This window comes from Centruroides sculpturatus, unplaced genomic scaffold (assembly GCF_000671375.1).
Source record: "Centruroides sculpturatus isolate CEXI.00-Female unplaced genomic scaffold, Cexi_2.0 scaffold24, whole genome shotgun sequence".
Lineage (NCBI taxonomy): Eukaryota > Metazoa > Arthropoda > Arachnida > Scorpiones > Buthidae > Centruroides > Centruroides sculpturatus.
In genome coordinates this window covers 268589-296261 of record NW_019384375.1, presented here as the reverse complement: position 1 = coordinate 296261, position 27673 = coordinate 268589, and the positions used below count along the sequence as shown (strand labels likewise).

The following is a 27673-nucleotide window of genomic DNA, read 5'->3' as shown; positions in this document are numbered from 1 at the left end:
TTGCATTTCTCGATATTTCGATGCGCCCTGAATCTAAAAATGTAAACATTTTGGAAGCCATTTTTTAACCTAAACGGTGTTTTAACATTATAGACTACGTGATTGATAAGATTAATAAAGGCTTACTGATTAATTAGGCCTGCACCTACTTATACATCCCTAGATAAGGGAAGTTTAGATGAGCAGCTTGTACAAATGCCAAACGTTATAATATTAATGAACGAATTAATGAATAATTCTTATATTTATATTAATAATCCACGTGACAGAAGCATTGGTAACAGCCTATATAGATAACCTTTAAACCAATTCGCGAATGTTATTTACGAATCGCGTGAAAAATGTTTATATTTTAATATATTATTCTGTCCTAAATATTTGATTTAACAAATTAATTTATCAGATATTTTCGAATTTTTGACAATAATATTCTCTCTTTGTTATTACCAGTCCTGTATTTATATTGCGTGCAGAGTTTATAGAAGTACGATCTATTTTATATGAGTTCATTTTATAACAGAGAAAAGTATATTGATAAAATTAATCTTTTGAAATATTACAAATAGGAAAATACAAAGAGCAAGAATAAAATGAAGTGCGCAAAATAAAACTTTATCGAATGACCTTCTAAATAAATTAATTTTCTTATATTTTTTTAGTTATTTTTTGCATCATTCCGAAGCATTTTTTTAACGTCACGCCGCAACGCCCAAACCTCGCGACAGTATGGCGTAACGCGTAACAAAAACGATAATCATCGATCACTTTTTAAATATATATATAAAATAAATTTAAAATTATATAATTAATATTACTACTTAAAAAGAATTTTAGAATTAAAACTTCATACCACGAACGAGTTGTAATTGTTTGGCGATTTCTTCTCTGTAAGCGATTTCTTTTCTGACTTGTTCTTCGAACGTTCCTGAAATACCAGAAGAATTTCATTCGTTTTATTTGTTTAATAATATTTTAATTTATTTTAAAAATTTATATACAGTACTGTATACATATAGGCCTAATTAGTATAGCGGCTTTCGAGTGTCCTTTTTTTTTAATATTTAAAAAGATTAATTACACTTATACGCGTTAATAAAGAGTGATAATTGTGTTATACTTAATTAAAAAGAGTAGAAAAAAGTATTCAGAAAAGAAATTTTAAGGTAANGTTTTAAATTCGAATTTGTTATTGCGTATTGGTTCGATTATAGAACGATTGTAAACGTTTCAGAAAATTGATCAAATTGAAAATAGTTCGTTTGATTTTCGGCAATTCTCTTCAGCGGTAGGTGTTATATAACAATTACTATGGTTATTGAAATATTGGATGTAAATGGGGTTTGCTTGCAAAACCTCCGCTGACGAAGTCGCGGGTAACAGCTAGTACTGTATAAATATATAAATGGACTTACCATCATTCGTCGTAACGTTCGCTTCTTTATCCTAATGCAGCAAGAAGGAAAAAATAGCCTTCAATTAGCATGATATTTACATACCGAACAGTGTTAATTTTCGAACACGCGACGGATATAAAATTAATTCTTTACAATAATCATTTTATAACGTAACTTATAAGATAGAAAGAATTGGAAAATAGAAGTACCCGAAGGCCGAGAAAGCGAGGAAGATAAGTCGAAAGATAGACTAAACAGAATTTATTTTCATATTTAAAAATAGCAAAATATTTTCGTATTTGCGTTTCGAAAAGAAGAGTTTTAGACTAAAATCGACAGAGCCGGAGGGTTCGAATTCGAAAGCCTAGGTAGAGAAGACGTTAGACGAAGAAAGGAGATTAAATCTGGAAAAAAATGTCGTAAGCAGGGAGGATAATTTAATTGGAAATCCCGAGTGACCGACAACGAAGGGAGGGAGGTGAGTCGCGTTATTTCCGAGTTTTAGTCGATAGTTTGGGCGCTTGGTCAATAGTTAAAAAGATACAACTTTAATCAGTGAACGGTATTTACTCGGACGTCCTCGGGCGAGCTGTAAACACATTACAATATCCACGGAACCATTCGTCGCCGATTGCTGTTTGGATTGGCACCGACCCGACTATAGGAGCGCAGCAATAGAAGCTAATGGAGTTTCTATACAAGCACAAGAAAGTTGACACAAGTGTTTTTTTTTTTCGTTCTGTCTCCCGCGCGTGGCCGACGTTACTGCAATCCTGTAGGTGATAATTGTGTTATACTTAATTAAAAAGAGTAGAAAAAAGTATTCAGAAAAGAAATTTTAAGGTAAAAAAACAAAAAAAAAAAGGTAAAGAAAATAAAAGAGGACCTCTTATCATTTGGTACTCTCTCTCGGCTTGATGGCGTGCCTGTGTTTCTTGCATTAACACCTCTCGTAATTCATCTTAAAATAATGCAAAATAAATAATTTAATTTGCTAAATTATTCATTTAATAAACAAAGAAATGGCCCGGTTGAAAAAAGTTCTCTTTAACAACTTTTAACATAAAGAAGTTCGTTAACAAAAGGACAAAAGCATTTATTTGGTTACGTTGCTAAAATAATTAGAAAAATCTACAATTAATAACCATAACGAGCGAGATTAATGTCTGATTACAAACGGGGTCTTCTTCATCGTGGCTCCGGGATATTTAAGCCCGAATGTAAAGTATTCATTAAGAAAACTCCGTAGTTAACATTATTATGACCTAATTCGAAACAAGTTTTTATTTATTTTATTTTATTTTTCTTAACCTCTTTATATAAAGAGAAAACATAGAAAAAGATGATGCGCACCTTTACTAAGAGATGATAATTTTTGGGGATCGATGGTCGGCGACACTGTATTCTTCTCTTCTACTAAAAGTAACATAAATATTAATAAATTTTCATTAAATTATTCTATAGTAATTGAGAAAATGTACTACCTAAGGGTGGTGTCGGAGGCCGAAGTAATTCCATCACCTCTCGAACTTTTCCGTCTTTGTAGTTTTCGCTACTGCGATTCGGGGACTCAGCTGCCAAATAAAAACCTACCATTGAATGTAATAAAGACCCTAAGAAAAAGTCGTAAAGAAAAATATATTTAAAAAAATACAGAAAAAATTTGACAAATGTAAATTAAAAATTCAGAAAAAAAAGTGAGTGAAAAGTTATTATTGGATGTGCGGAAGGACGTGATTATTTTTGTATCTTATTTATTTAAGCGTATGCGTATTTCGGGGTGTAACTAAATGTGTTACATAAAAAGCGAAAGTAAATGTGATGGAATTGTNAAAAAAAAAACCATGCGATCGAACACCTGAGCACGACTCTATTACCGAACATCCGGTGATCTCGAGTTGATGTTTTAACTATTTTAGAATAAATCCATAGAAGAAAACTAACATTAACCATATTTTAAGATTAAAAGAATCGATTTTATATATTTAGAAATTTCGAATAAAGATGCTTTATTTACAAATACATTCGCAAGATGTATGGCGAAAGCGAAAGCCCGTATGTCATCGTTGTAGGTTGTTGTGCTATTCTCTGTCAAATTATAGCCCCGTTTATTGATCACCCGTGATAAATAGCGAGATTTGTAGCATGAGACAAACGTAACTGTGCAAAGGAAGCAATTAATCTCTCTAACTACTTTGTGGGTATACTTTTCACTCACAAAAGGGCTGTATTAATTTTAAATTAATGCTTTTATTCATACTAAAATGTTCATTGTTATATAGAGTAGTTCGTATTAAAAATGTGTTGGTTAACTGTCTAGAAACATTATTTGATTGGTGATCGGAACCTAAAATTAGACGACGTACAGTACAGTACAATTAGGAAATAAACAAACAACATTTATCGAATTTCCATTTCTGATTCTATTTTTACATTAAATGGACATTAAATTTCTATACTGAATCACTGTGTTGTGTGCACGTCAAACACTCGACTCATTTTATATAATGATTTAATGACGCTTTAATTTCTTCATTTAAGTATTTTTCTTGTTGTTGAGGATTTTATAACAACATTTAAAGTTTTAACTTTTTAAAGTAGGAGATTGATATACTGTATAAATATATAAATGGACTTACCATCATTCGTCGTAACGTTCGCTTCTTTATCCTAATGCAGCAAGAAGGAAAAAATAGCCTTCAATTAGCATGATATTTACATACCGAACAGTGTTAATTTTCGAACACGCGACGGATATAAAATTAATTCTTTACAATAATCATTTTATAACGTAACTTATAAGATAGAAAGAATTGGAAAATAGAAGTACCCGAAGGCCGAGAAAGCGAGGAAGATAAGTCGAAAGATAGACTAAACAGAATTTATTTTCATATTTAAAAATAGCAAAATATTTTCGTATTTGCGTTTCGAAAAGAAGAGTTTTAGACTAAAATCGACAGAGCCGGAGGGTTCGAATTCGAAAGCCTAGGTAGAGAAGACGTTAGACGAAGAAAGGAGATTAAATCTGGAAAAAAATGTCGTAAGCAGGGAGGATAATTTAATTGGAAATCCCGAGTGACCGACAACGAAGGGAGGGAGGTGAGTCGCGTTATTTCCGAGTTTTAGTCGATAGTTTGGGCGCTTGGTCAATAGTTAAAAAGATACAACTTTAATCAGTGAACGGTATTTACTCGGACGTCCTCGGGCGAGCTGTAAACACATTACAATATCCACGGAACCATTCGTCGCCGATTGCTGTTTGGATTGGCACCGACCCGACTATAGGAGCGCAGCAATAGAAGCTAATGGAGTTTCTATACAAGCACAAGAAAGTTGACACAAGTGTTTTTTTTTTTCGTTCTGTCTCCCGCGCGTGGCCGACGTTACTGCAATCCTGTAGGTAGAGAGGCTCGCAATAGGGTAATTCCTTCGCTACAAAAACTAGTTTACGTCTCTGGGCGCCTCCCCATTGTCCCGCCTGGTGTTTGTCGAAGAGTCTTTCGCACCGAATTGTGTAACCGGCGGAAATTAAAGCAGTTTAACCCAGCACGTACATTGGGCTTTAGTTAAACACAGCGAGAATCCGACGACATTGGAAAGTATAGAGTAGTCGCATTTAAATTTTCTCCCCTATTAATATTTATTTAAGAATTCAATGAGCGAAGCACGATTGGCCGAGTCGTATTCATAAGGCGAAGTCGGGATCCGAGATTCGTTCCCAAGAGCATCGACGGACAAACAACTCACTTAAATTAAAACGGTTTTCACAGTTTATGAATGAATTAGACGGTGGCAGATCGATTTTACTTTCTCTCTTCATCATTTTATAATGCGCACCGAACCTATCTCCGACAGGTAAACACAAAGTAATAGTATAGAAATGCCCCCAGGATATTAGTCCGCATTATCATCTTTTTCTTCGGATAAACACATATATCATTTTTAATATTTAGCTTATTATAACCCCCGACAGGTAGATTATTCCTTTATTCGGACCTTTTATAACTTTACTGTTTATTAAATATTCTGTATTAAATTCTCGATTATCACTTGCGATAGGGAATTCGCCTATGACTCGAATATCACTTTATCTAAAAGAACATTATTATTGAATTATTAATTATGGATTTACTTAATACATTAAATTTCGTTAATCGTTAATTCACACCCTATTTTGTTCGGGGAATTACTTACAATGCGTGACGTGTGTGCGACCGTCTAAATGAAAAATAGCGCAATGGATACGTTCACCCGTAATTTGTTCATTTTAATTAATACGACTTGATACTGTAATATAATTAATACTATATGAATTCTTAAAACGTTAGAACAGATCTGCCAATGAAACTCTCGGGGATGATGACAATTATCAGAGGTTCAGATTCGTAATATTGAAACGTTAAACTTTCGTATTTTAATTGTATTTTGCTTTCAAGAATGATCAAAAGATGCAAAACTAAACTAAGAAACAGGTACTGTACTGTACAGTGCGTGTCTTTTAACGTCATCCTTCATTGTTACGTATCTTCCACTTATCGAAAGACACGCAACTTTGGAGAATAAAGCGAAGGTGAGTATACGGATCGCGTGGATAAGGATAAACGGTAAAGAATAAATAAATGAGTTAGAATTAAGATAAAATTTAAAACTAAATTAATTCGTTTATCATATTCTTGTGTTCTCGCGTAAGTGTTTTCCTCCCTTTTTGATAAGTTGTTTTATTTTCTGCAGGAGGCTACAAGAATAACAGAAAATAACAAGTTAAACACTAGGCAGATTCTTAGTTTTTTTTTTAAGTTTAATTATAGCTTATAATACAATTAATTAAAATATATATTTTAGAGGCTATAAGAAATCAATTAAAAATTCGTGGTAGCGAAGGCATTCAAATTTTAGGGAATAAGTCAGGTCTATTCACGTTTAAACCCAAACATGTTCGAAACGTTTCACTAATCTCTAACCTTATAAATTAAAAAAAAAGAGAATTATAATTAATGTATTTGACTTTATATCTATTTAACGAGCGCAATCACTTTTTAATTTTTTCCTGTTTTTTTAGAAAGTTTTAATTTTATTCATTTTCCTTTCGCGTCTAATCAAATTCAATCTTTTTTTTTCTTCTATGCGCGGAGAATTTTTAATTATATTATACCTGTTTTTATATATTATTGTTAATTACTGTTCTAGCTTATTTGGGAAATAATCGACGTTAAAACATTCTTGTAATTCGCAGATTCAACCCATTAATTATAACGCGAAAAAAATTAGAAATAATATATGATTTTCTATTATTCTTAGCAAAGTTCAGCTTGGAAATTATAACAAAATTATAGAATTATACGCCCCAAAAGAAGAACATTAGACTCAAAACTTAGATTTAAGAATAGTTTTTGTCCCCAAGAAATGCTTTCTTATACTGAGAACTCGTGTTAACGAGTCTGTATCAAACGCTCTCCAAACTGCTACTCGCAAGGGGACGAATGGGGTCGAGATGCGGTCTCATCCCCGTCATTAAGCTGTCCAAAATTAATGGTGGCCACCGGAGAGTGATCGAAGGTTCCGCCTTCCGCGGCGATTGGTCGCTCCTTAAATATCGACTGATCACAGAGATTCATTATTCTCGCTCCAACTCTTAATAATCATTAGAAGAGTCCATAAAAATAATTACTCTTAAATATAGACCGGACGAGACGGACGTTTACTTTGGCACACCACACAAACCATGACCCTTAATATAAATGTAATGACATAATTTGTGAAGCGGGCCTTCGTTTTCTAAATGCATAAATTAACATTTTAAACGAAAGAGCGAATGATCCGTTTTTGCGTGTAAAAAATGGGCACGTTTCAATTCATTAAAAATTATTTAATATTTTTTAAATGATGTGAAGAATGCCGATGTTACACCAGACATTTTGTCTTTTTGCCTGCTTCCAAACTATCAAAATGACATTTTCGGCAACGAAATAACCTTTATTTATTTCGAAAATCGTGTTCTTATTCGTACTTTTAGTAAAATTGACTTATTTTCGGTAACATAATCATTCGAATTAAGCAAATTGACTTTTAACCGGCGACTAATTAAATCGATTTGTAAACATTCGAGTTAAAAGTATCGTTCTTCCACTCGATTTTTCTATTCTAAAATATCTATCGATATCGATATAGTGTCATCGATTAGTGGTGCCATCTTTCGAAAGTGTCGACGACTAAAAAAAAACACCCCATAATTTAAATATAATCAAAAATAAAACCATTCCAACGACTCCGCCGAAAGATAGACGAAAATGTCGTTTTCGGCAACTTTTGCAGTAAATGAATAAGATTAATTATTTTAGATCATCATTTATTTTAAATGCCCTCGGTCTATTATTATTATTATTATTAGTTACTTTATTATCATTAAATTTAGTAGATAATGTATATTTAAAATGTAATAATAATAATAATCAAGATAATTATCAATATTTCAAATAAAAATCCGCTCTGGTATTTATATTTACGCCAAGTGAATGAAACATAAATTAACACTTTACTTAAATATTAACGATAACGACTCACTGCCTTTAAACACTATTTACTCGATATTTATAATTAAAATATATCTTTTACTATTTATACGCTTATAAAATAGTTTAGTTATAACATGAAAGATAATTAATAACGCTGAAAATTCTAAAAAAAGAGCGAATTTTACATTGAAAACGACGTCTTCAGAATTTATTATTATTGTTATTATTATTATTATTATTATATATTTAAAAAAATACAGAAAAAATTTGACAAATGTAAATTAAAAATTCAGAAAAAAAAGTGAGTGAAAAGTTATTATTGGATGTGCGGAAGGACGTGATTATTTTTGTATCTTATTTATTTAAGCGTATGCGTATTTCGGGGTGTAACTAAATGTGTTACATAAAAAGCGAAAGTAAATGTGATGGAATTGTCATAACGAATTCACGATGACGTCATTACGAACCACGTGGGAATACGTGTGACATAACAATTATGTTGTAGTACGTATAAATAGTGGGATATATTCCCCGGACGAAGCGATAAGATAAAAATACAAATGCGCTTAACCACGCCCTCGTGGACCTCGGCGCCTTTCCGCTTTTTCCATCCCCAAAACTGACAAAAAAAAAAAGTCATTCCTCTGCAAAATTTCATCGAAAGTAATTAATATCCAATAAATATTACAGGAGAATACTTTTAGAGACAGTGTCGTGTGTTCAACATCGTTTGAAAGGCGAGTGTATATATACAAAGTTTAAGGAATCGAGTGATGAAATTATGTTTAACGCAAAAATTCTTAACAAAAAAAAAAATGTCGATATTTAGCGTTCGATTTTTATTAATTTATATTTATTACTCTAGAACGTTAGTTTATGTTTCGAATAATCGATATTCGGAATTGTAACACACGATCGAGTGATGCATGGCTGCTGATGAATCGCTCGAGCATAACGCTCTACTCTAACGATGCTTACTTTTTCGCATGGCATTATACGTTATTCTTCGTCTACACCCTATAACTAGATGCTTAATAAAATATTTATCGCCTCCTTAACGCAAAAAAAAAATTTCGACGTTTACCCCGATATAACGCGATAGGAGATCAAAGTTCATCATCGAAAATTTAACATCTAAATCCATTCTGCAATTAATTACAGTTAGGAAGAAGGGTGGTGTTGTATGTTTTATCATTTACTTCTATCGAGCGTGTTAATAATAACGCTGTATATAGTCGGAATTTTACGTATACCTTCTAAATAATATAATTTTACACGCTGTCCGTATCCAAACGGTAAGTATAGACTAACACGTAACATTAGTTAGCCCCCTTCGTATTGTTATTTCCGGACTTATATTTAATAGGTGCGCGCGTAATGCACGATCGCTCGCGTGCCTGTCTCGTTACCGTCACGCGTGTATTTTAATAGACGAGGATAAAGTTCGACTCTAGACGACGACTTTAATCTTCCTTGTTGACACTTTTTTTTTTTTTGCTCATTTTCGTCGAAATAAAAATTACTAGGATGCTTGGGCGTGTCCCTCACCTTCCTATATTAAGCTATCGACTATACATTAAACATCGAAACTTTATTTATTTTAATGTTAAAATTGATAGTTTATATACTTATCCCGTGTTATAAGTGTATAAAATTGATGATGAGACGACTCGAATGATGCTGTAAATCGAATATAAAAGTGGATGATGGATGCAAAATGGAAAGACGAGTTATGCCACAAACCGAACGGAATTTATGCAAATGATAATTAAGAGAAAGAAATAATTATAATTATCTCAGTGTTAGGATAATTGTATTTTTGTAAGGTTAACGAGAATGGAGAGTGGAAACCCGAACGTTGCAAATTAATAAATCGTAATCTGCATAATATTTAAGTAACGAGCGGGCGTAAATCTTCTTCTCTTGTCACATTAGACAATTTATTTACGAAGGAGTCCGAGGCATAAATTTTCCACGAATTTGTTGCTTTTGAAGAACGTTTCCGTTCGACCACGTGTAATATTTAATTATCTTTTAATTACAAATAGCACTTAACGAGACGGGACAAGTGGGGCATTAAGCAAAGAATTCCGCCCACCAAATAAATTATTTGACGAATAACCAAGGTTATTTAAAATTACTTTCGCTTTTTATTCTCTCACCTTTACACTTTTTTATATCTCGACACTTTTTAAACGTATAAAACTGGGATGAAATTCTCAGATAAATGCTCTTTAATTATTAATTCCCAACTGAATTATATATATATATATATATTAACAGGCCAAAAAAAAAGAAATATAGCCTGTACTTTAAAATTCTAGAAGAAAAAGATATAAAAGTATTTTATAAATTCTTTAAATGATGACCTTTTTTTCCTCCCCCCGAAAATGTTTTCTAGAATTTGTCAAGTTTGTGTCAACAAATATTATGAATTTGCATCGTGTTCGCATATTCATAAATGCATTTTATGGTTCGCTTCTTCTGGTGTTCGTTTTAAAGAAAATTTCCATAAACAGAAGATTCTAAAAGTGAAAATGTCTTGATTAATACGTTATTTTGATTATTTTCTATTATTTTTCATACTAAATCAGACGATAGATTCACTAAAACATTACATTTATATGCCCTAAAGATGCGCCTTACTAGATTGATGCGAGTAGAAATTCGAATCTTTATCCCTCGAAACGTCTTTTATATGAGCAATTTTTAGTTAAAAAATAGTTATTAATATTTTAATAATAATATTAATAATAATTTAAACAGGATTCAAAGACAGAACGAATTTATTCTGCAAGTTTCTTTGAATCAATTGATACATTAGAAGGATGAATGTTTTACATTGGCTACACACATAATTAATTTTCCGCGTATTATTTTGGAAATTGGGCAAGAGAGAAACTCGTATTGTAGAAGAAGCACGATTTTTGTGAAGAGAAATTAGTTATTTATCGAAAAATTTCTCTTAGAAAATCAAAAAATCGACGATAAATCGAGGAAGTGTCCGAATTATTCGACTTCTCGCTTACAAATCGTTATATAAGAGAGAGAGAGAGAGAGAGAGAGAGGAAAAAAGAGAGAAGTCGAAACACTTTTCACTAGGAATTTGCATTTTAAAAGTGTGTGTCTCGGCCTGGGGGATCCAACCAATCCGCCATTGGGCTGCATTATCAAGCGACGGGATTTTAAGCAAATTTATCATTTATCGCAGCTCCTATGCAAATTTATTTTGATTTAAATGACAATTCGACGCGTCGCAAAGAAACAAAATCTAAGAATCCCCCAAGATTTTTCTTCTACTTCGTAAACATCTCCGGAAGCGACTCGGACCTCCTCTCGAGGGATTCTTCACGTGCGCGTAAATAAGCCAATCATCGTAGTCGTACGGGTAGAGAAGGATTGCACGCGCTTCTTCTACAGTCGCCCGCGGCCTCGGTGCTGGACCGCGTACAAAAGTAATGATTAACTCGCGCTTTTTTTGCTCGACAAATAGGAATATTCAAAAAAATATATATACAGAAAATATAACAAAAGCAAAACTTATTTAATGAATTTCTTGTCTCCCGCAGGCGTCGTCTCTCTTAATTCTCGCAAGAGATGTTCTACTTAAAGAAAATCGAAACTTCCGAACTTACCCCTCTCCATATTTTACTTTCCGGACGAGCGGGAGCGGCTTCGGGTGCGATGGACATCAAAACGGGAGGATGTTCGACGCTCGAACGTAGTTTGTTCTCGTCCTCTCGAGCGTCGTTATTTTCGGCTCCGTCGTCGCTAATGTCCGTTACGTCCACCTCGTCGTGATCGCTAGATGCTCGAGAACTTTCGGAATCGTCACGAAAGTCGGCGGAGCGAGCGTTGGGTTCGATTTCCGTCGCGGGTTCGGATACGCGCGACGCGTCGGCGGTCGCTTCGGAGGCGGAAGGATCGAGATGAAGCGCTCGCGAGCCCAGTCGACCCACCGGCCTAAAGGCGGAAGCGTGAGGAGAAGAAGCGCGCCTGGGGCTGTCGGGGTTGCTCTCCTCGTGATCCAAGGGGAACGATCTGGACGTGGCGTCGCTGGCCGACGACAGCGGTCGCGGCAACTTGTTGTCCGGATCCGCCACCGGAAAGGGGACGTTGGTGGCGCAGGGATCGGGGGTTCGATTGTCGCCCACGTCCACCACGGAAGAAACCAGTCCCGGAGGCCGCGGCCACAGGACACCGCCGTAGGGGAGGGAAAAGGGTTGCTTCCCCGCCCACATGTACTCGGCGAAGCTCTGTCTGATATCGGCCGAAGACATGGCTTTGCCGGGTAAACTGAACGAGGGGGGAGTGGGAGGGACGAAAGACGGCGCGGACTGAAGAGAGTAGCCCTTATTGGGTAGAGGTACGATGGGAAAGAAGGATTGTTTTCCAGACGCTCCAATCTCCGAATTCGTCGTAGGAATTTCGGAAGGGGGCAGTCGAGATCTCTTGGGATCCTGACTACGCGAAACGTTGTGTACGGACGTCGTCATGACTCGCTTTCTGCTACCCCCGTTAAACATAGCTTTAACGTCCTCCCACGCGTAAATGACTTCGTTCGGTGGCGTTCCACTAAGTTTGATGTGTCGTCTCCAGGAATTGAAGTTTGCAGCGTCCGGTTGAACATATTTAGAGTCGGGCAATCTGTGCGAGTGGAAAATGAACTTGTTAGGCGAGAAGAAGAGACCGCAATAGGTGCACTTGATGCACTTGGCGCGAGAGCTGTTATATCGCGAGGGGACGAAAGAGCCGCGACAACCCCAGGCGCACTGATGGAACACGTCAAAGGCGAAGTTATCGGGCAGCCGGGGAGGGGTAGTGTCCGCCAGAAACGACTTGCACAGTCTTTCCGCCTCTCTCTTAGTGATGAGACCGCACCGACGCGACGACACCGGCATGGCACCCGCCCGACGCAGCAGTTCCAACTGGACGGGGGTGCATTGGACGCACGTGATGCCCAACGCCACTCGACGATTGTGAATCTCGTTGTAGCTAAAGTTCTTGAGAAGGGTGTTGGATATTTGTGCCAGACAGAGTCTTTCTTGTTCGTCGATGACCAGAGCCACGATGGGGATGCCGTACAGCATCACCTGTCTCACTTCGTTATTTCTCATTGCCGAACCGCTGGACTGATTGACAGTGGTCGTAGACGAGGGCGAAGATAAAGTGGATCTGGGTGCTCGCGGATCCTGTCCAAAAGATAAATAAAATTCGTTACAATCGTTTTATCGCTCGTCTCCATAATTATCTACACAAGTTTCTACATAATTAACACTTTAAAAATACAAGAAGGCCGAATGGCCGAGCGGCTACGGCGGCATCCTACCGCTGTGGGAAACCCGAAATCAAAGCGGGATAAATGCCCTTTCCCTCATCACCCGGCTCCCCTTTGTGGGCCTGGCCGAATTTATAATGGGCCGGCTAAAAACGCCCACATATCTGATTAAAAAAAAGATACAAATCTTACAATTAATGGTATTCTTAATTCTATATTAATTAAATTAAACCATAGAAACTATTATATTAAACTAATAAAGTATTCACATTTAAGAACATATATTTCTATAAATTTAATTTATATTTTCTTTGTTATAAGTTTTTAAAGTGTTTAGTTGAGTAGGTATTTATTTTTAGAAAGTAAATATTTCGGTTGTTCAAGTTATAATTGAAAAAGTTTGATTTGATACGCTCTGTTCCTTTCTGTCAAGCGTACTTCACAACAATGATCCTCAACATTGTATAGAAGACGGAGGAAAGAACTCTTTAACAAAATATATAAAAGTAAATTCGTATAAATACAATAAATTCGTCAAAAAGATTACATATATTTATATTTCTTTATTTGTTTTCGACTTTAGAAAAGAAGAAAGAAAATAAAAATAAAAATAAAAAGCTATATTTGTTTGAGAATTTCTACATTTTCCTAATATATATATATATATATATATATGTCTTTAAATATTCATTTTAACTATCCATAAATTCAGAAAATTCATATATAAAATGAATATTTCTAGTTCTGAATGATTCTTCATATTATTTGAATATTTATTTTTTAAATTCATGCTTTATTTCATATGAATTTTAAGCATTATAAGCACAGTTTTCTTTCATCGATTACAGGAAAAATATTTTATTAAAGTTATAGACTTTTATACGAATTTTATTAAAATTTTTACTTCTTACGACTCGTATCGTGAATTAAAAATATTTATATTATTCCTATACATTATAAATTAGTTTTGTATAGGCCTATTATATATAAATGTCATAGGCCTATACATTTGAATGTCTAAAACGTCACGATAGGTGAATAAAAGAGAAATTCTGAGGAAGTTTAATTGTAATTCGCGAGTGTTTTACTTCTCCAGAAAGTTAAAATTCCGTTCGAGGAACGTATACATTTAACAGATTATATTAATTTTGTGTAAATTTATACAGATTTTTGACGTTCTGAATGTCAAATTCTAAGAGAAAGAACAGTTTTAAGGGAGATATAAGTTGATTAAATGCCATTATGCCCGACGTAATAACACGAGAGTGATAAAACGTCGTTGAAGATGACCGTTCGATGTCATCCCGCAATAAAAAAAAAAGAAAAGTTTTCACAGATTTTTTTAAAATTCACGCTTAAATATTTTACGAGTTTTTAATATAATATACGAAAGTATGTAAAAAAGAATTACTGTAGTTTTTCTTCCTAAAAAAACTGGCAAAACTAATGAAATTATCCGACGTGATTAAGGTTACAGCAAGTAGGAAATCTCAAAGATCTTTGTAGAAAAATGAATAATATTCCTTGTAAAAATTCTTTATTGTATATAGATTTACATTTTTAATGAGAATAGTCGAACAAACAACATAAAGCAACGTTATTTTAATTAAAATAAGACAAAACAATAAAGCCTTAATCATTTCGAATAGACAATGGAATGAGTAATTAAGTACTTTTTCGTTGTTTATTATTTTAGACATAAAGATTACGTCATTATATTTGTAGAATATCTTTTGTGTGTATTTATTAAAAGAGGTTAATACAAGTTCTAAATTCTTAGGCCAAATATTTAGAATGATAAATGCGAGTATTCAGTAATTAATTTTATATTACGATAACGTGTTATGATGAAAACTTTCAGATTTTAATTAGTAGCGAGTCGACTTGTGTAAATTTAAATTTGTGTCTAAGAATTTTCCTTTCACGAATACACTGTCAAAACTATACAGACTCGGAGATTTTTCTATGTAACAGGGGTATAGATCGAATGCGGAAGAACATGAAACGAAGTGATGTTAAATTAATTGGAAATCATATCTATGACGAGGGGGAGAGAAAAAAAAAAAATCGAATTTTCGCGTGGTTATCGATCCGAATCCGTGTTTAGCGAAGAGATATAACGATAAAGGGGGGTAAGAAAGATGAACGAAACGAACCGAACGATGCCGAAAATAACGAAGAATCGGTCATTTTGTCTGTTCGTAAAGTGCGTAACCTACCTGGAAAAGCCATTAGCGCGGTCCTAGTGTCTTGTGTTGACCGTTCCTATTGTCGTCTACTTCGTCCTCATCACGCACATCGATCGACTTATAAATTTTCTGCTCTGCCTTAACAAAAGTCCCATTTACTAATTACCTTTATGTTATCCGTGTTATGTACGACATTAAATAAACCCGGTCCCGTTTGTTCACGTGACGATGATTCTTCTAATTAGGATGCGTGTGTCACGCCGTTTCGTTTTAACTGTCTTTTGTCTCGAAACTTATTTTATATTATTTTATTTATTTTTTGCGCTAAATTTTACTCCCGATTACTTAATCAACCGGTTTACACTTTTCTAAACATCACTCTATTAAAAATAATTCTAATAAAAAGTTTTACAATAACCTGTCTATAACGGACAGGCCCATAAATTAGTATATTCTCCCGCATAAAATGATATAAATTAGGTATATATATATATATATATATATATAGATCCGTATAGTGTAGGCCTAGTCATAGATTTCTAAAGGCCTATTATAATTGAAGCCATTATTAATCACTGGTAAAGATGAATTATTAAAAGACTATTTTCAATGGTTTAAACAGTTTTCTTACTGGAATTGTAACATTTTATATACTAAATTTAGTATTTTATTTTCTCCTAAACAAATATACAATATTTATAAACAAACAAACGTCGCTCGTACAGTATAAGAGTATTTCATAGAGAAAAATGTCGAATTATTTTTATTATTATTATTATTTTTTTCTATTGTAAAGTGTTGTTCTTTTCGAATTTTAATGAAATCGTGTCCCGTAACGAGTTGACTTCACGTCATTTTATATTTTATAAACTAGTAAATATAGATGATACGTACAGTACTGATCATTTAATGTCTGCAAACTAATTAATCTATTATAAGGTTTGATAAACACGAAAGTCTCTCATTTTAACCACAGATAAAAGTGGAACGTCCTCTACTATTTTACCTATAGATTAAGCTCAGATTCTTTTCTTTAAGTTAATTTTTATGTAGGCAATAAATTGACTTAATGAACTTTTAAGCTTAAGATGCTGATCAAGCTCGAATGTCGGCATCGGTAAACATGCATGCGTCATCACTCTGTCCCTGTTTTTCTATCACGCGATATTTGTTAACAAAACTTTTGTGCTAGAAATCTGTAGGATCGATTATGTACGAATTTCTTCAAGAAATTAAGTGTTTTTTTTTTTTGCATAAATCTATCACTAAAATAATTAAAAACATATGCTTGTATACGAAGCTACTAGCTTTATTTTAATATATTAAATGAGTCTTTATGTAAAATATAATAAAAATAAACAATTCTAGACTTAACTTTTAAGAATTATATGACTTTTATAGATAAATAACAATTAAATAGAACGAATTTTGCTTGTATAAGTCGACTTGCATTCCATAAAATCGCTAAGAATGGAGTGTTTATAAAAAAATTCATTATAATTTGCATTAATATCCGTTATAAATTATTAAATTTTAATAATTATTCGTGCGTAATTTAAGCCAAATAAATATCTGAAATAAAATTAATCTAATTAATGGAAATTTACGTGTCAAAAGTACATTTTCTATCGTTCGATTCTAGCAACAATTTAAAATATAGAAAAGGCCTTATTAAAAAAAGTTATTCTTATAAACTTTACTACGTATTGATATAAACTTGAGGGCTTTTACAAACCTTGCAATATAGTTAAATAAAATGTGAGATGTTAAAAGAACTCTTTGATACGTCTATTTGCAAAATACAGAAAATAGCGATATTCAAACAATCTCGTCTCTTATTTAGCATTCTTTGGTGGGATGTTTGCTTCTCTGCACGATTAAAAATTAACATTCTGAGTCCCGTTCGTGGGTCTTTCTCACTTAAAACTGTTTTAACAGTCGTTGGTGTCTATTCCCACACCAATAACTTTTTAAAGATTTAAATATAAAATACCACGCAGGAGAAATAAGTAAATTTATTTGTGTAAGAGATACTTTACGCTGTCTTCGAAAGGAGGAGAAAAAACAAAACTTTTTATTCTTTTAATTTGGATTTACAGGTCATTTCTGAGATATTTTAATTTAATTCGTAAGTAGTTAACTCGAAAAAAATCACTGTTATGAGCATAAAAACAATATTTGAAAGTATAATCTTATCTCTCCTTTAATCATTTATACGCTAGTTATTTTAACATTTCTCCAGTGGAGCGTTATCCTATGTGCATAAAGGTGTGGGACACCAAACCGATCCTTTATAAGAGAATATTTCCCTAAAAAAAAATGTCTAAAATCAACACTGTACAGTACATAAGGGCCCCCTAATTTAAATTTGCTTGGTTTCCTGCTTTGCAATTCAATTATTGTATCCTTATATCCTTGTATTGTATCCTTGTATATTGTATCCTTGTATATTAAAATTGTATCCTTGATACTGTATTTTTATACGAGGCTCATCTAGTCAAGTCTAAACACATTATTTAGTTTTATGTAACTGTTATATTTGTGTAATTATTTAAAAAAAAAGTTAAGATAATATAATAAGTAATGCATTAGAAACTAGACTTAATCCTAACTTCATGCATTTTTAAAGAGAATTAAACTATTTTATAACTATAGGCCTATGTTAACTTCAGTTGCGGTTTTTAAAGCGATTCTAGTAGAGGAAAGAAAAGGGAAACAATTACTTTATAAGGGAGAAAAAGAGTTACGTAAGAGGATAATTATCAAAATGGGAAGTGGAAGAAGCAGAGATTTTTTGGGATGAGCGCTAACTAAACGTCTATCCCCTACACGAATAGGAAACTTTGGCAGACATTCTTCGTTCGATTCGCGAATAAATATGGCGTTTAAATATAAATTTTAGCGACTTTGGCCCGGGGAAAGAGTCGGGAATTTCGCAGAGCGCGCGCCATCGATCGAAGGGCGGAAATGTAAAGATTCGTTCTTCACGACAAATCCAATTGGTGGTGCGGCAGAAAAAGAACCTCGGGGAACAAATCACTTTAGAGATTGTCATCTCGAAGTAACGCCGTCCACTAGTTTCCAGCAGTATCTAAGAGTCTATATGTTTTGATTGGAATTTCGGAAAATAACCGTCAGGCCCCGTCTTGAATATTGAATGTTCAAATATTTTTTCGAAAATAAGTCTTTCTTCCTTGCAAATGCGAATATTGAGAGTGACGAAGTAAATTTCCGAAATGGCATCGTTTTATATCGCATTACGACTTTTATGTATTGTTTCCGCCTCGGGATCATTCGAATTTTTCTACTTAACCGCATTTTTTTTTTCTATTTAACTATTTATAAAGTTGCTGCGATTTTCCATTAAAAATAACCTTATTCTATACCCTCGACCGTCGATTAATATTATAATCTTGTACCGTAAAATTTATTGCCTTCGACTTTAGTTTTACTAGTTCTTTAGTAATTAATTGGACTCTGTGGGAACGCCCTAATTGTATTATATATATATATTTTTTTTTTCAATATAAATTTATACAGGGATTATGTTGAATGTAGTCTTTGTATACTCTTCGTACTCCCTTTCTTAATATTTATTAACAGGAACCATTAATAATTTTCCTATTTTTTCGGTTAAGAATGGGAATTTTAAGAAATTTTTCGTAAATTAAGAGATTTAGGATAAAAATAATTAAAAAATTTCTGAAATTTAATTAAAAAAGATATGTTCTATACAGAAATTTCGCTTGTTGAATCATCTTTTCCATAGGCCTATAAGGAAGTTATCATTGTGTAATACCCAATAGGAAGAAAATATAATAAATCTCCAAATTTTATTAATAAATTAAAAAAATATACATTGCCGGACTATTTTATTCAAATCTGTAGATTCTCTTGTTTTTACTCTAAGAAAACTTCCGACGTTATTTTGTATTTTCCATCCGAAATTCGATAGAAAAAGTAATGTGACATGTTAAACTGAGGGTAGGGAAACCTTCTCTGTTGCCTCCATGTAATTTATTATTATTTTTTTAATTTTAAAATTAACTTTTAAAATAAAGTAAACTAGATTAAACTTTAGAATCTTCTCTCGCATCATTTCGTCGTATAATAATAATAATAATAATAATTTTATATATTTTTCTCCATCAAGTAAATAAAATTATTTACGTATTCTAATTTGTATTGACGTACAGAACAGTTAGAAATTTTTATATAAATTTTTGGAAAAAGTTAATTCGGAATTAATTTTTTTTTCTATCTCTTCGTATTTAACGAGATTGAGAATAATTTATTTTAAATCAGCATTTCCTAAGGCGATAAGAGGAAAAAGTATTTTAGTTAGTTACTATTTAAAACCTTCTTTAGACGAGTTTATTTTAAATTTGTAGCATTCTTCTACGAGCTTTATATAATGTTTTTTTTTTTTTAATTTGGAATTTCCTATTTTCAGAATTTTATACACGATAAACGTTGTTTAAATATTAAAATAAGTAAAAATAATAAAGATTTTTATTAAATTTAACTAAATTAAAGTTTCAGACGTTAATATATTTACAGGAAAATTTCATTCGTGATGCCCAACGCCACTCGANTTTTTTTAAATTTTATTTTAAAAGGAGGATTTTTATGTTAAATTATTTTGTAACGCAAAAATTAATGAATGATTTTTCGTAAGTTATAAATAATATTTCGCATAACTTTTTTTTTAAAAATGTTTTCTAGGTTTAATAGAAGAGAAAGGGGAGAAGAGTTTTCTTGCTGTAAGGATAGCAATTCATGTATAACATTGTCGCGAAACAAACTTTGTTAGTTCCATTTCCCACACGTTATTTCCATACTAAACAGTAGAAGCTTGCTGCAATCATGCATTTGTAGTGATGACGTGTTGTCCATACTACACAACCCACTAATTTCCTTTCTTTCCAACGTAATAGAATTTAACTAGATTCTGCGCGCTTATCTAGTTAGAACTCGTCTTTATTATAGCTTCGATATATGCTATATTAAAGTACTTTCCTACCTAAATTTTAGAGAAAATTAACTTTAAAACGTGTAATTAGTGTGGACGAAATAGTAGGTTGGTTAAGAGAAAGGTAATTAAATAGAGCAATTACTGAAGGATAGGTTGAGAGGAAAATCGAATATAAATAGTGATAACAAGGAACATTGGTCTACTTCTTCGCCGTCGGTTGCGTGGCAACGGACAGGAGGAGATAGAATTTGGAAGGACCGATCTGTCACGCATCATGTAACCGGTACATATTCACGCGACCCACGTCGTTCCCCGACGGGTGATGTTTGTAGGAGAGTCCCAATGGGATTAAGGTCTTCACTTACACCGATTCGACAATAATGAGAAAGAGACGGTTAGTAAGTCAGTGAGTCAGACCATTACCGTATTACCCTTAAAAATTTTCCACAGAATCGTTTTTTCAACAAACGCCATTTTAATTATCATCCTTCTCCTTTGTATGAACACGTGGAACCAATAGCCAATCTAACAACGGTCGGATTCAATCGTCTATCTAAAGTCGTCAATCAAAAATGTTTTTATAGCGGATTTACTTTAAAATATAATTAAAATTAATCAATTAATACGTATAACACGTAATTTTGATCGTCTAAATTCTACAGATTGTCTAATGTACTAATTTATCCAGTAATGTTTCCTGTTGTAGGGCGAATATTTGACCGATTCAGATTAAAATTTCTTCAACTAATTGGTACAAAAATATATTAAATTCGTTAATGAGGGAGTGTTAAAAACTCTTCAATAACTTTTAACACTTTTCTGGTGAAGAATTCAAAGTAATTTTCGATAATTCCGAGCCGAGTTTATCGTTTAAGAATCGAAAGTTTGAGGCCGAGACGAATGTGTATATTAACGAACGGGATGTGGAATTTGTTTCCACGCTCATTGTAAATCTAATAAAGTCTTTGCATTGTGAAGGATGCAGCGACGAGCGCAAACAATAACGTGTGCCGAATGATAATATGCTAGGGGTTAGCGAACGTAAGAGTTGATTTCTAAATCCGATCCGAGATCGGAAACGGATTCTCGTCTTCAATTCTGTATCTAGCAAGCGCACGTTACGCGGATTTGTCCAGTAAAGCGAACGGAAAGACGAAGTTGGTGCAACGAGAGATTAGCCGGTGAGGCAATGGCATAGCTTGTCGCACAATCTGCGGCTTTAATCCTTTCAATTTACTGCGATAAATGACCACCGGGGATCCCTGTTCATTGGACTGCTGAAAATCCTCCATCCGATAGGCTCTGGGACGGAAGAAGCGGTGATGAAGTTACCCTCCGATGCACCTAGCGCTTTGTCGCCCCGCTTCCAGCTATACGTAATCTGTAGAGGCACGACCGCAGATTTAATCACAGAAGTCCACAGACTTTACTCGTATCGATGGTCATCTATGGCAATAACGCTACTGTTGATTAAACTTTCTCATTAAATCGACTTACTTAGAACTAAACAGATGACGACTTTCTTTCTTTATTTAACTAGACGTAAACCGACAATTTACATCATTTTTAATCTTAAAAATCATTAAATTAACGTCCCGATTCTTAAAAATCGACTTAACTATAATAATTCATTTGTATTCTATACGTTTCCGCACTTCACACTACCCGATACCAGTGAAATACGCAGCTACTATGATAATTTTATCAGTTATATTCGTATAAATCTTTGTTATAACTACAGTAAATTAAAATATTTATGTACATAAAGCAATTGTTTCTTCGTATATTCCTTTTAAATAACTCTTTTCAGAAATTTTTAAATTAAATTTCGAAATAATCTAAGATTCGCTCGCAGCCTCTTAACAAGTGGAAACGTGTATCAACGTATGAAGAATATACGGTTTATACAGTACAAGGAATCTTATACATACAATAAATATCAAACAAAACAACTTAATAACGTTACGACGGCGTAATTAATGGCTTTGTTGATTGAACGACAAGATATTTTAATCGAAACAAGCTTAAAACATTGGAGAAAACTCAAAATTTATACTTCTTTCAAAACTCTAAAAAAAATCGAACGTAACTCTAAATTCGTATTAAAATCTGTAACAGTTATTTAAACTTTTAAATTAATTTTAAATGTTATTATTAAGAATTAAAATAAGAATAAAGACAGATTTAATTTTTAAATTTATATATCAAAAATTAATAAATATAATCGAAAATAAATTCAAAATGCAAATGATTATTTTCGACTTTTAATTTTCATCCCCGAGGCTTATCGAAATATAAATTTTATTTAATAACCGAATTTTTTCAGCTGTTTGCCGAATAATTCCGTTCGAAAACTTTTGTTTAACTCGATTTTTTTTTAAAATTTAGTTTTGTATACGAACGGACAATTTATGTATCACGTAATGTAGATCTAAAATGTGTTTTATGTTTGTATAAACGATAACTCAGGCCTTACACGATATATCCTATAAAATAAATAAATATATATATATATATATATCTTTGAAACGAAGATAATAAAATTTTTAATGTGAATTTTTTATTAAAAATATTTGAAAATCTGGAGACGTCTTGAACGATAAATGAAGAAGAAAGGAGGAATAATTGGTGGCAGATGCGAAGAGCATTAGGAAGAGAACGTTTAGAAATTAGAAAATGTGTTTCGCTAGCAATTTCCAATCGAAAAGTGTAAAGAAAAATAAAAAAAAAATCGCATTATATAGCGAGAGAGCCATACAAAGTTCCATAGTTCCTCTCCCGGGAGACGAGGCCAAACAAGAACTCCGATCAGGAGCAGAAGGAAAAACTCGACGGGATTCTTTTAGATAGCAACGTACCGTAAAAGAGCCCAGCGAACGGTGTAAGGGCTAACTAATAGGCATCATCTAAGTAACTGCTGCGATTTCTTCCGTTCTAGCGTGTCCACTTCGTCCAGAGAATGCTCCTCCATCACTCTGAAGTCGCCGTTTCTTTCTCCACGGATAACATCCCTTTGTACTTGCCATTCTATGCACTAGTAAAACGTTAGCCACGTCTTTATCCCTCATTTCTCTACCCTCTCCTTTTTTAAATCCACCTTGCCACACTTAGTTAAGTCGTTTCCATTACGAATAGCGCGTTTCTGAATTCCTTATCTAGAAAAAGAAAAGATCACCCCGCGAGAAAATCGCTTACTTTTTAAAATACCATTAAAGATATTTTAACTTTTAAAGCGATTATCTTAATTTCCTATGGTAAATATATGCTTTTTTCCCTCTCTCTCTCTCTCTCACTATCTAATTTAGATCGATTCGATCTCGTTCGAGTGTTACCCAACGATTTATGGTCATTTGGTTAATGTGTAATTAAACTGATTGATTAAGAATAACTTATGGAATGACTCGAGTTCTATTTATGGATAAATTTGATTATTAATCGATTTTTTTCCTGCTAAAATTCGTTGATATTGTCATTTTTTTAAAAGAATTGTCTTGTAAATTTTACATGAAACGAATGTCGGTTTTTTTGCGTCATAAAAAATGTAGAAATCTTGACAAAAACAAAAGTCATTACTTAATGATATTATATATTAATGTCACTATTCTTAATTAGTTTCGTGTATGATGACATTATTTTTAGCCGTAATCATCTTAATCAAGAGTATGTTGCTTGTTAGTTGACTATTCTTGGACTGAAACGACAGTTCTTGATGCATGATCCCGGCTAATATCATTTATCTAATTCGCTTCACTAATCGTTTGCTAATAATATATTAAACTAGTTAAAATATATTTTAAGTAGAGAGAAATATTAGCAAAATGTAAACTAGAACTAATTGATTTTAATATTATCTAAGGTAAGTGTCAACAACATTTTATCTTGTGTTAGGATAGAAGATATTTAAAAATGGCAATTTTTATGCGTTTTACTGTGTAAAAGATAAGAAAGAAAAGCGTGGAATTATCATAAAAATGTGCTGTTTATTTTATCGCTTCGTTCCTCGCAACTGATGGCTACTGTCTACTTTAAATTTACACATTAGTCACATAAAACACATCATTATTTACTCAATTGAGTTCTACATTCCATTTACTTATTTGATTTAATTATACAGTAATTTATATTTGAAACAGCATCGACTGTAAAGAAACGGTAGTCTATTCCGTTCGAAATTTGCGTTAAACGTTTCAATGAATTGTTATTTAAATCATTGTAAACAGACTCTCGGAAATATAACGAACTACATTGTCTCTTGGCGACGTAAATGCGGTAGAAGATTCTTCATATGAACAGTTATATTAAAAGTTTATTTTAAATCAATCGGAGTAGCTTTTGAAGGTTTAGAGAAGATTTTTGAGCGAAGAATTTTTTGGAAATTCGGTAATTCATATTCATTAAAGAGTCGAACGGATTTATCAATGCGACTGTTGCGATAACGAGGTGTTAATGTTCACTAAATCATTGCTTTATAACGACATTTAAATGGCTCGAGACACAAGGACAGCTTTAAATCGTTCTATTGATCCTGCGGCACAGGGTGGTAGTTTAAAGTGGTGGCAAATGACACTGAATGATGGGTACTGTCTCCGAGGTAAACTAAGGGCTACAGCAATTACGTCTATACCAATTTGTCTTATTTACAGGGTGTTCTTGCTTCCAGTTTTACCACAAAGTTCTTTTCCGAGTTGGTTTACACCTTTTCGGATAAATTGAATCCCGTTCGACGTTGCTGTAACCACGAGAAAACAACTTCAAAATATAAATAAAGAGCGCCGAATTGTATATTTATTTATATAAACTTGCCGTTTTGTACGATATTAGAAATAAGTGTTTACATAATATTCAATAGAACTTTGAGGAGTTTGGCCCAAAGAGATTGGATGAAGTGTGTTTGTTTAGCGAAGAAGAAACATTCGTTTCTTTAGAGATATTTAGTTTTATATTTTAGGCCGGTTTGAATTAAATATTCCAAACTGTATTCAATTTGATGAATATGCTTTAGAATTCGGAAAACGTATTTTTGGAACGGAATAGCATTACGATAAATGCGAGTTATTCCGGCAAGTTATCGCTTTAGGTAATCAGTCATCGACTGCTTCATGCTGTTTAAAGCATCACTTAGAATGTTATTACGCAGTAAGTTAATTACAATTGCTATTCACTAACAGTTCCTCCTGTCTTTGTTTGTCAATCACGATCTATTCAAGCTTCTCGAGCACGTATGAGATTAGTTTTTTAATTAATGACTCCAAATTTATCTACTTATTACATTGGATATCGGTTATATATGTTATTTAAATTACATTCTCATTCATTATGCTTAATGAGTGTTAATCAATTCTACTATCTCCAATAATTTTCGCACTTCGAAATATTTATTTAATTCAAAGAAGTAAATGAAAATTCCTTCGTTACTACTTAATTATAATAACGTCGAGCACGTTGTTTAAAACTCGTCGAAACTAACTGGAAAAATCATAAATCGAATCTTTAAATTTAAATGAAATTTTTTAAAGATAAATTCCGAGCTGTTTCTTTTTATATTTTGTAACACGAGAGGTAATACAAAATAGATGACAAGCTTGTATAATTTACAGCTGTTATTAATTGCTTCGAATTGTAAATTCGTTTGTTCCTGTCGGTAATCAGTTAGAAAAGAGTGAAACGAGAAACTACGTGTTCAAATTTTGATATATAACATGTTCATTAGATAGCGATGTCTCTTTAGCAATAAATCATCAAGTTCGACATTCCTGTGCTTTAAACAGCTTTGAGAAATGGCTTAAAAATCAATGCGTCAACTTCTTCTCCTAGTCTCACCAACCAAATTTTAACAATAATTATCATAATATAAATAAATTTCATTTAAAAGTTGATTTAATGGGAAATTTCAAAAGCTTTTACACTTGTTATATCGATAAATGACGGAAAAGACGATAAAACTTGCGATGAATCTTTATGTAACTGTTAAATTCTATTACTTCGTTCTTTTGCTTATCGACTATTAGAGAATTTACTTTAAAAATTACGTCTTTTTTCGTAATTCTATAGGGTCTTTGATGTAACTAATCGTGTCTGTTAGGGACGAGTGACACAGAATGACTCAGACCAGGTAGGGGTAGAAGCGGTGGAGATATTAGCATTCAAGTCGCAGCAGTCCTAACAGAATGGAGGAAGCCATAAAATTGGCCAGTTACATACACTGAATCGTTAATTACACACTAATTAATTACAAACCATAGTTTAGTACGACATGCCCTTTCTGACTCAGCGCACCTGCAAGGCACACGTGGTTTCGATATTCAGATTCGAAATATTCTTATGCACTTGTGTCTGTTGATAGCTTTCTATATTATTATTATTATTATTATTAATTATTTTTATTCAATGAATAATTTCTCATTTGCATAGCAATTTATTAATGCAATTTATCTCGTAAATCAGGCTTCCACGCTCAACTATAGAACTTTGCAGTAAAGATACATTTACAGGCGCTTGACGTCCGTACGAAAAAATTATGTTTTAAGGTAAGAATGACATAATTGTAACAAGAACCAATTTATTATAAATTGTTCTAGAAGCATTATTTTTGTTATGATAACTCTTCTTATTTTTTTTTGAAAATGCTTAATTTTTATTAATGTTAGAAGAAATAATAATAAACAGGAGAAATAAAATTATTCATTTAACTATTTTAATACAATTTACCTTGTCGAATTTTATGAATTTTTCTTCCTATTTTCTATAAGATAAATATGTATTGTGGCAATTATTAAAATTCTTAATTTAATAAATATAAAATTTGTCGTTCGTGACAGAAATTTGCATCTACTCGAGAAGAATTGACGTAAAAAAAAAAATGGTAAATTTTTTTTTATTACGGGCATTTTAGCTGTGTTGTACGATATTAAAGCAAGAGCCTACGATGTGAGAAACTAAAGTATTAGATGGTTAGATTAGAAAGAAGACGGGATCGTACTTACGGCAGTTACGTCCGGTGCAGGAGGGGGTGTCTCCTCTCGCTCCTTGTTCATAGGGGAAGTGCGACTAGGCCCGATCATATCCGGGACAGTAGGACAAGTCCTTCTATGCTTCTTGGCCTTTTGTCCCTTCTGTTCCTATATGTCCACTTAACTACACTTGGACGTTATAGACATCCGGGTTTACCCAGCGAAAAAAACGGACCTCGTCCGAACAGAATATTAAATTCACTTCGAAAAGCAGAGAAGATGTTAATAGAAGCAACGGAGAAACGACGAGGCCAACCTCTAGCCCTTCTCCCATTGGACGGTAGTCGAGGAGGAAAACGCGTCTCATTGGACGAT

At 33.0% G+C, this 27673-nt stretch overlaps 1 protein-coding gene across 1 annotated transcript; it reads right to left on the bottom strand.

Moving 5' to 3' along the window:
• Positions 1-836: 836 nt before the first annotated feature.
• On the bottom strand, positions 837-27673 carry LOC111616800 (SKI family transcriptional corepressor 2-like). The gene is made up of 7 exons (XM_023358165.1): positions 27332-27673; positions 11542-13098; positions 4034-4064; positions 2879-3007; positions 2748-2810; positions 2281-2355; positions 837-925 (listed from the first exon to the last, which is right to left on the bottom strand). The coding sequence occupies exons 1-7, from the start codon at positions 27407-27409 to the stop codon at positions 837-839; spliced, it is 2022 nt and encodes a 673-aa protein (XP_023213933.1). The 5' UTR covers positions 27410-27673.

Coding starts and splice junctions, on each gene's coding strand:
- LOC111616800 (XM_023358165.1), bottom strand. CDS start 27,409: ATGATCGGGCCTAGTCGCACTTCCCCTATGAACAAGGAGCGAGAGGAG. Junction 4,065..11,541: donor AAAGTAAAATATGGAGAGGG/GTAAGTTCGGAA, acceptor TTGCTGCATTAG/GATAAAGAAGCGAACGTTAC. Junction 926..2,280: donor AGAGTACCAAATGATAAGAG/GTCCTCTTTTAT, acceptor CTGGTATTTCAG/GAACGTTCGAAGAACAAGTC.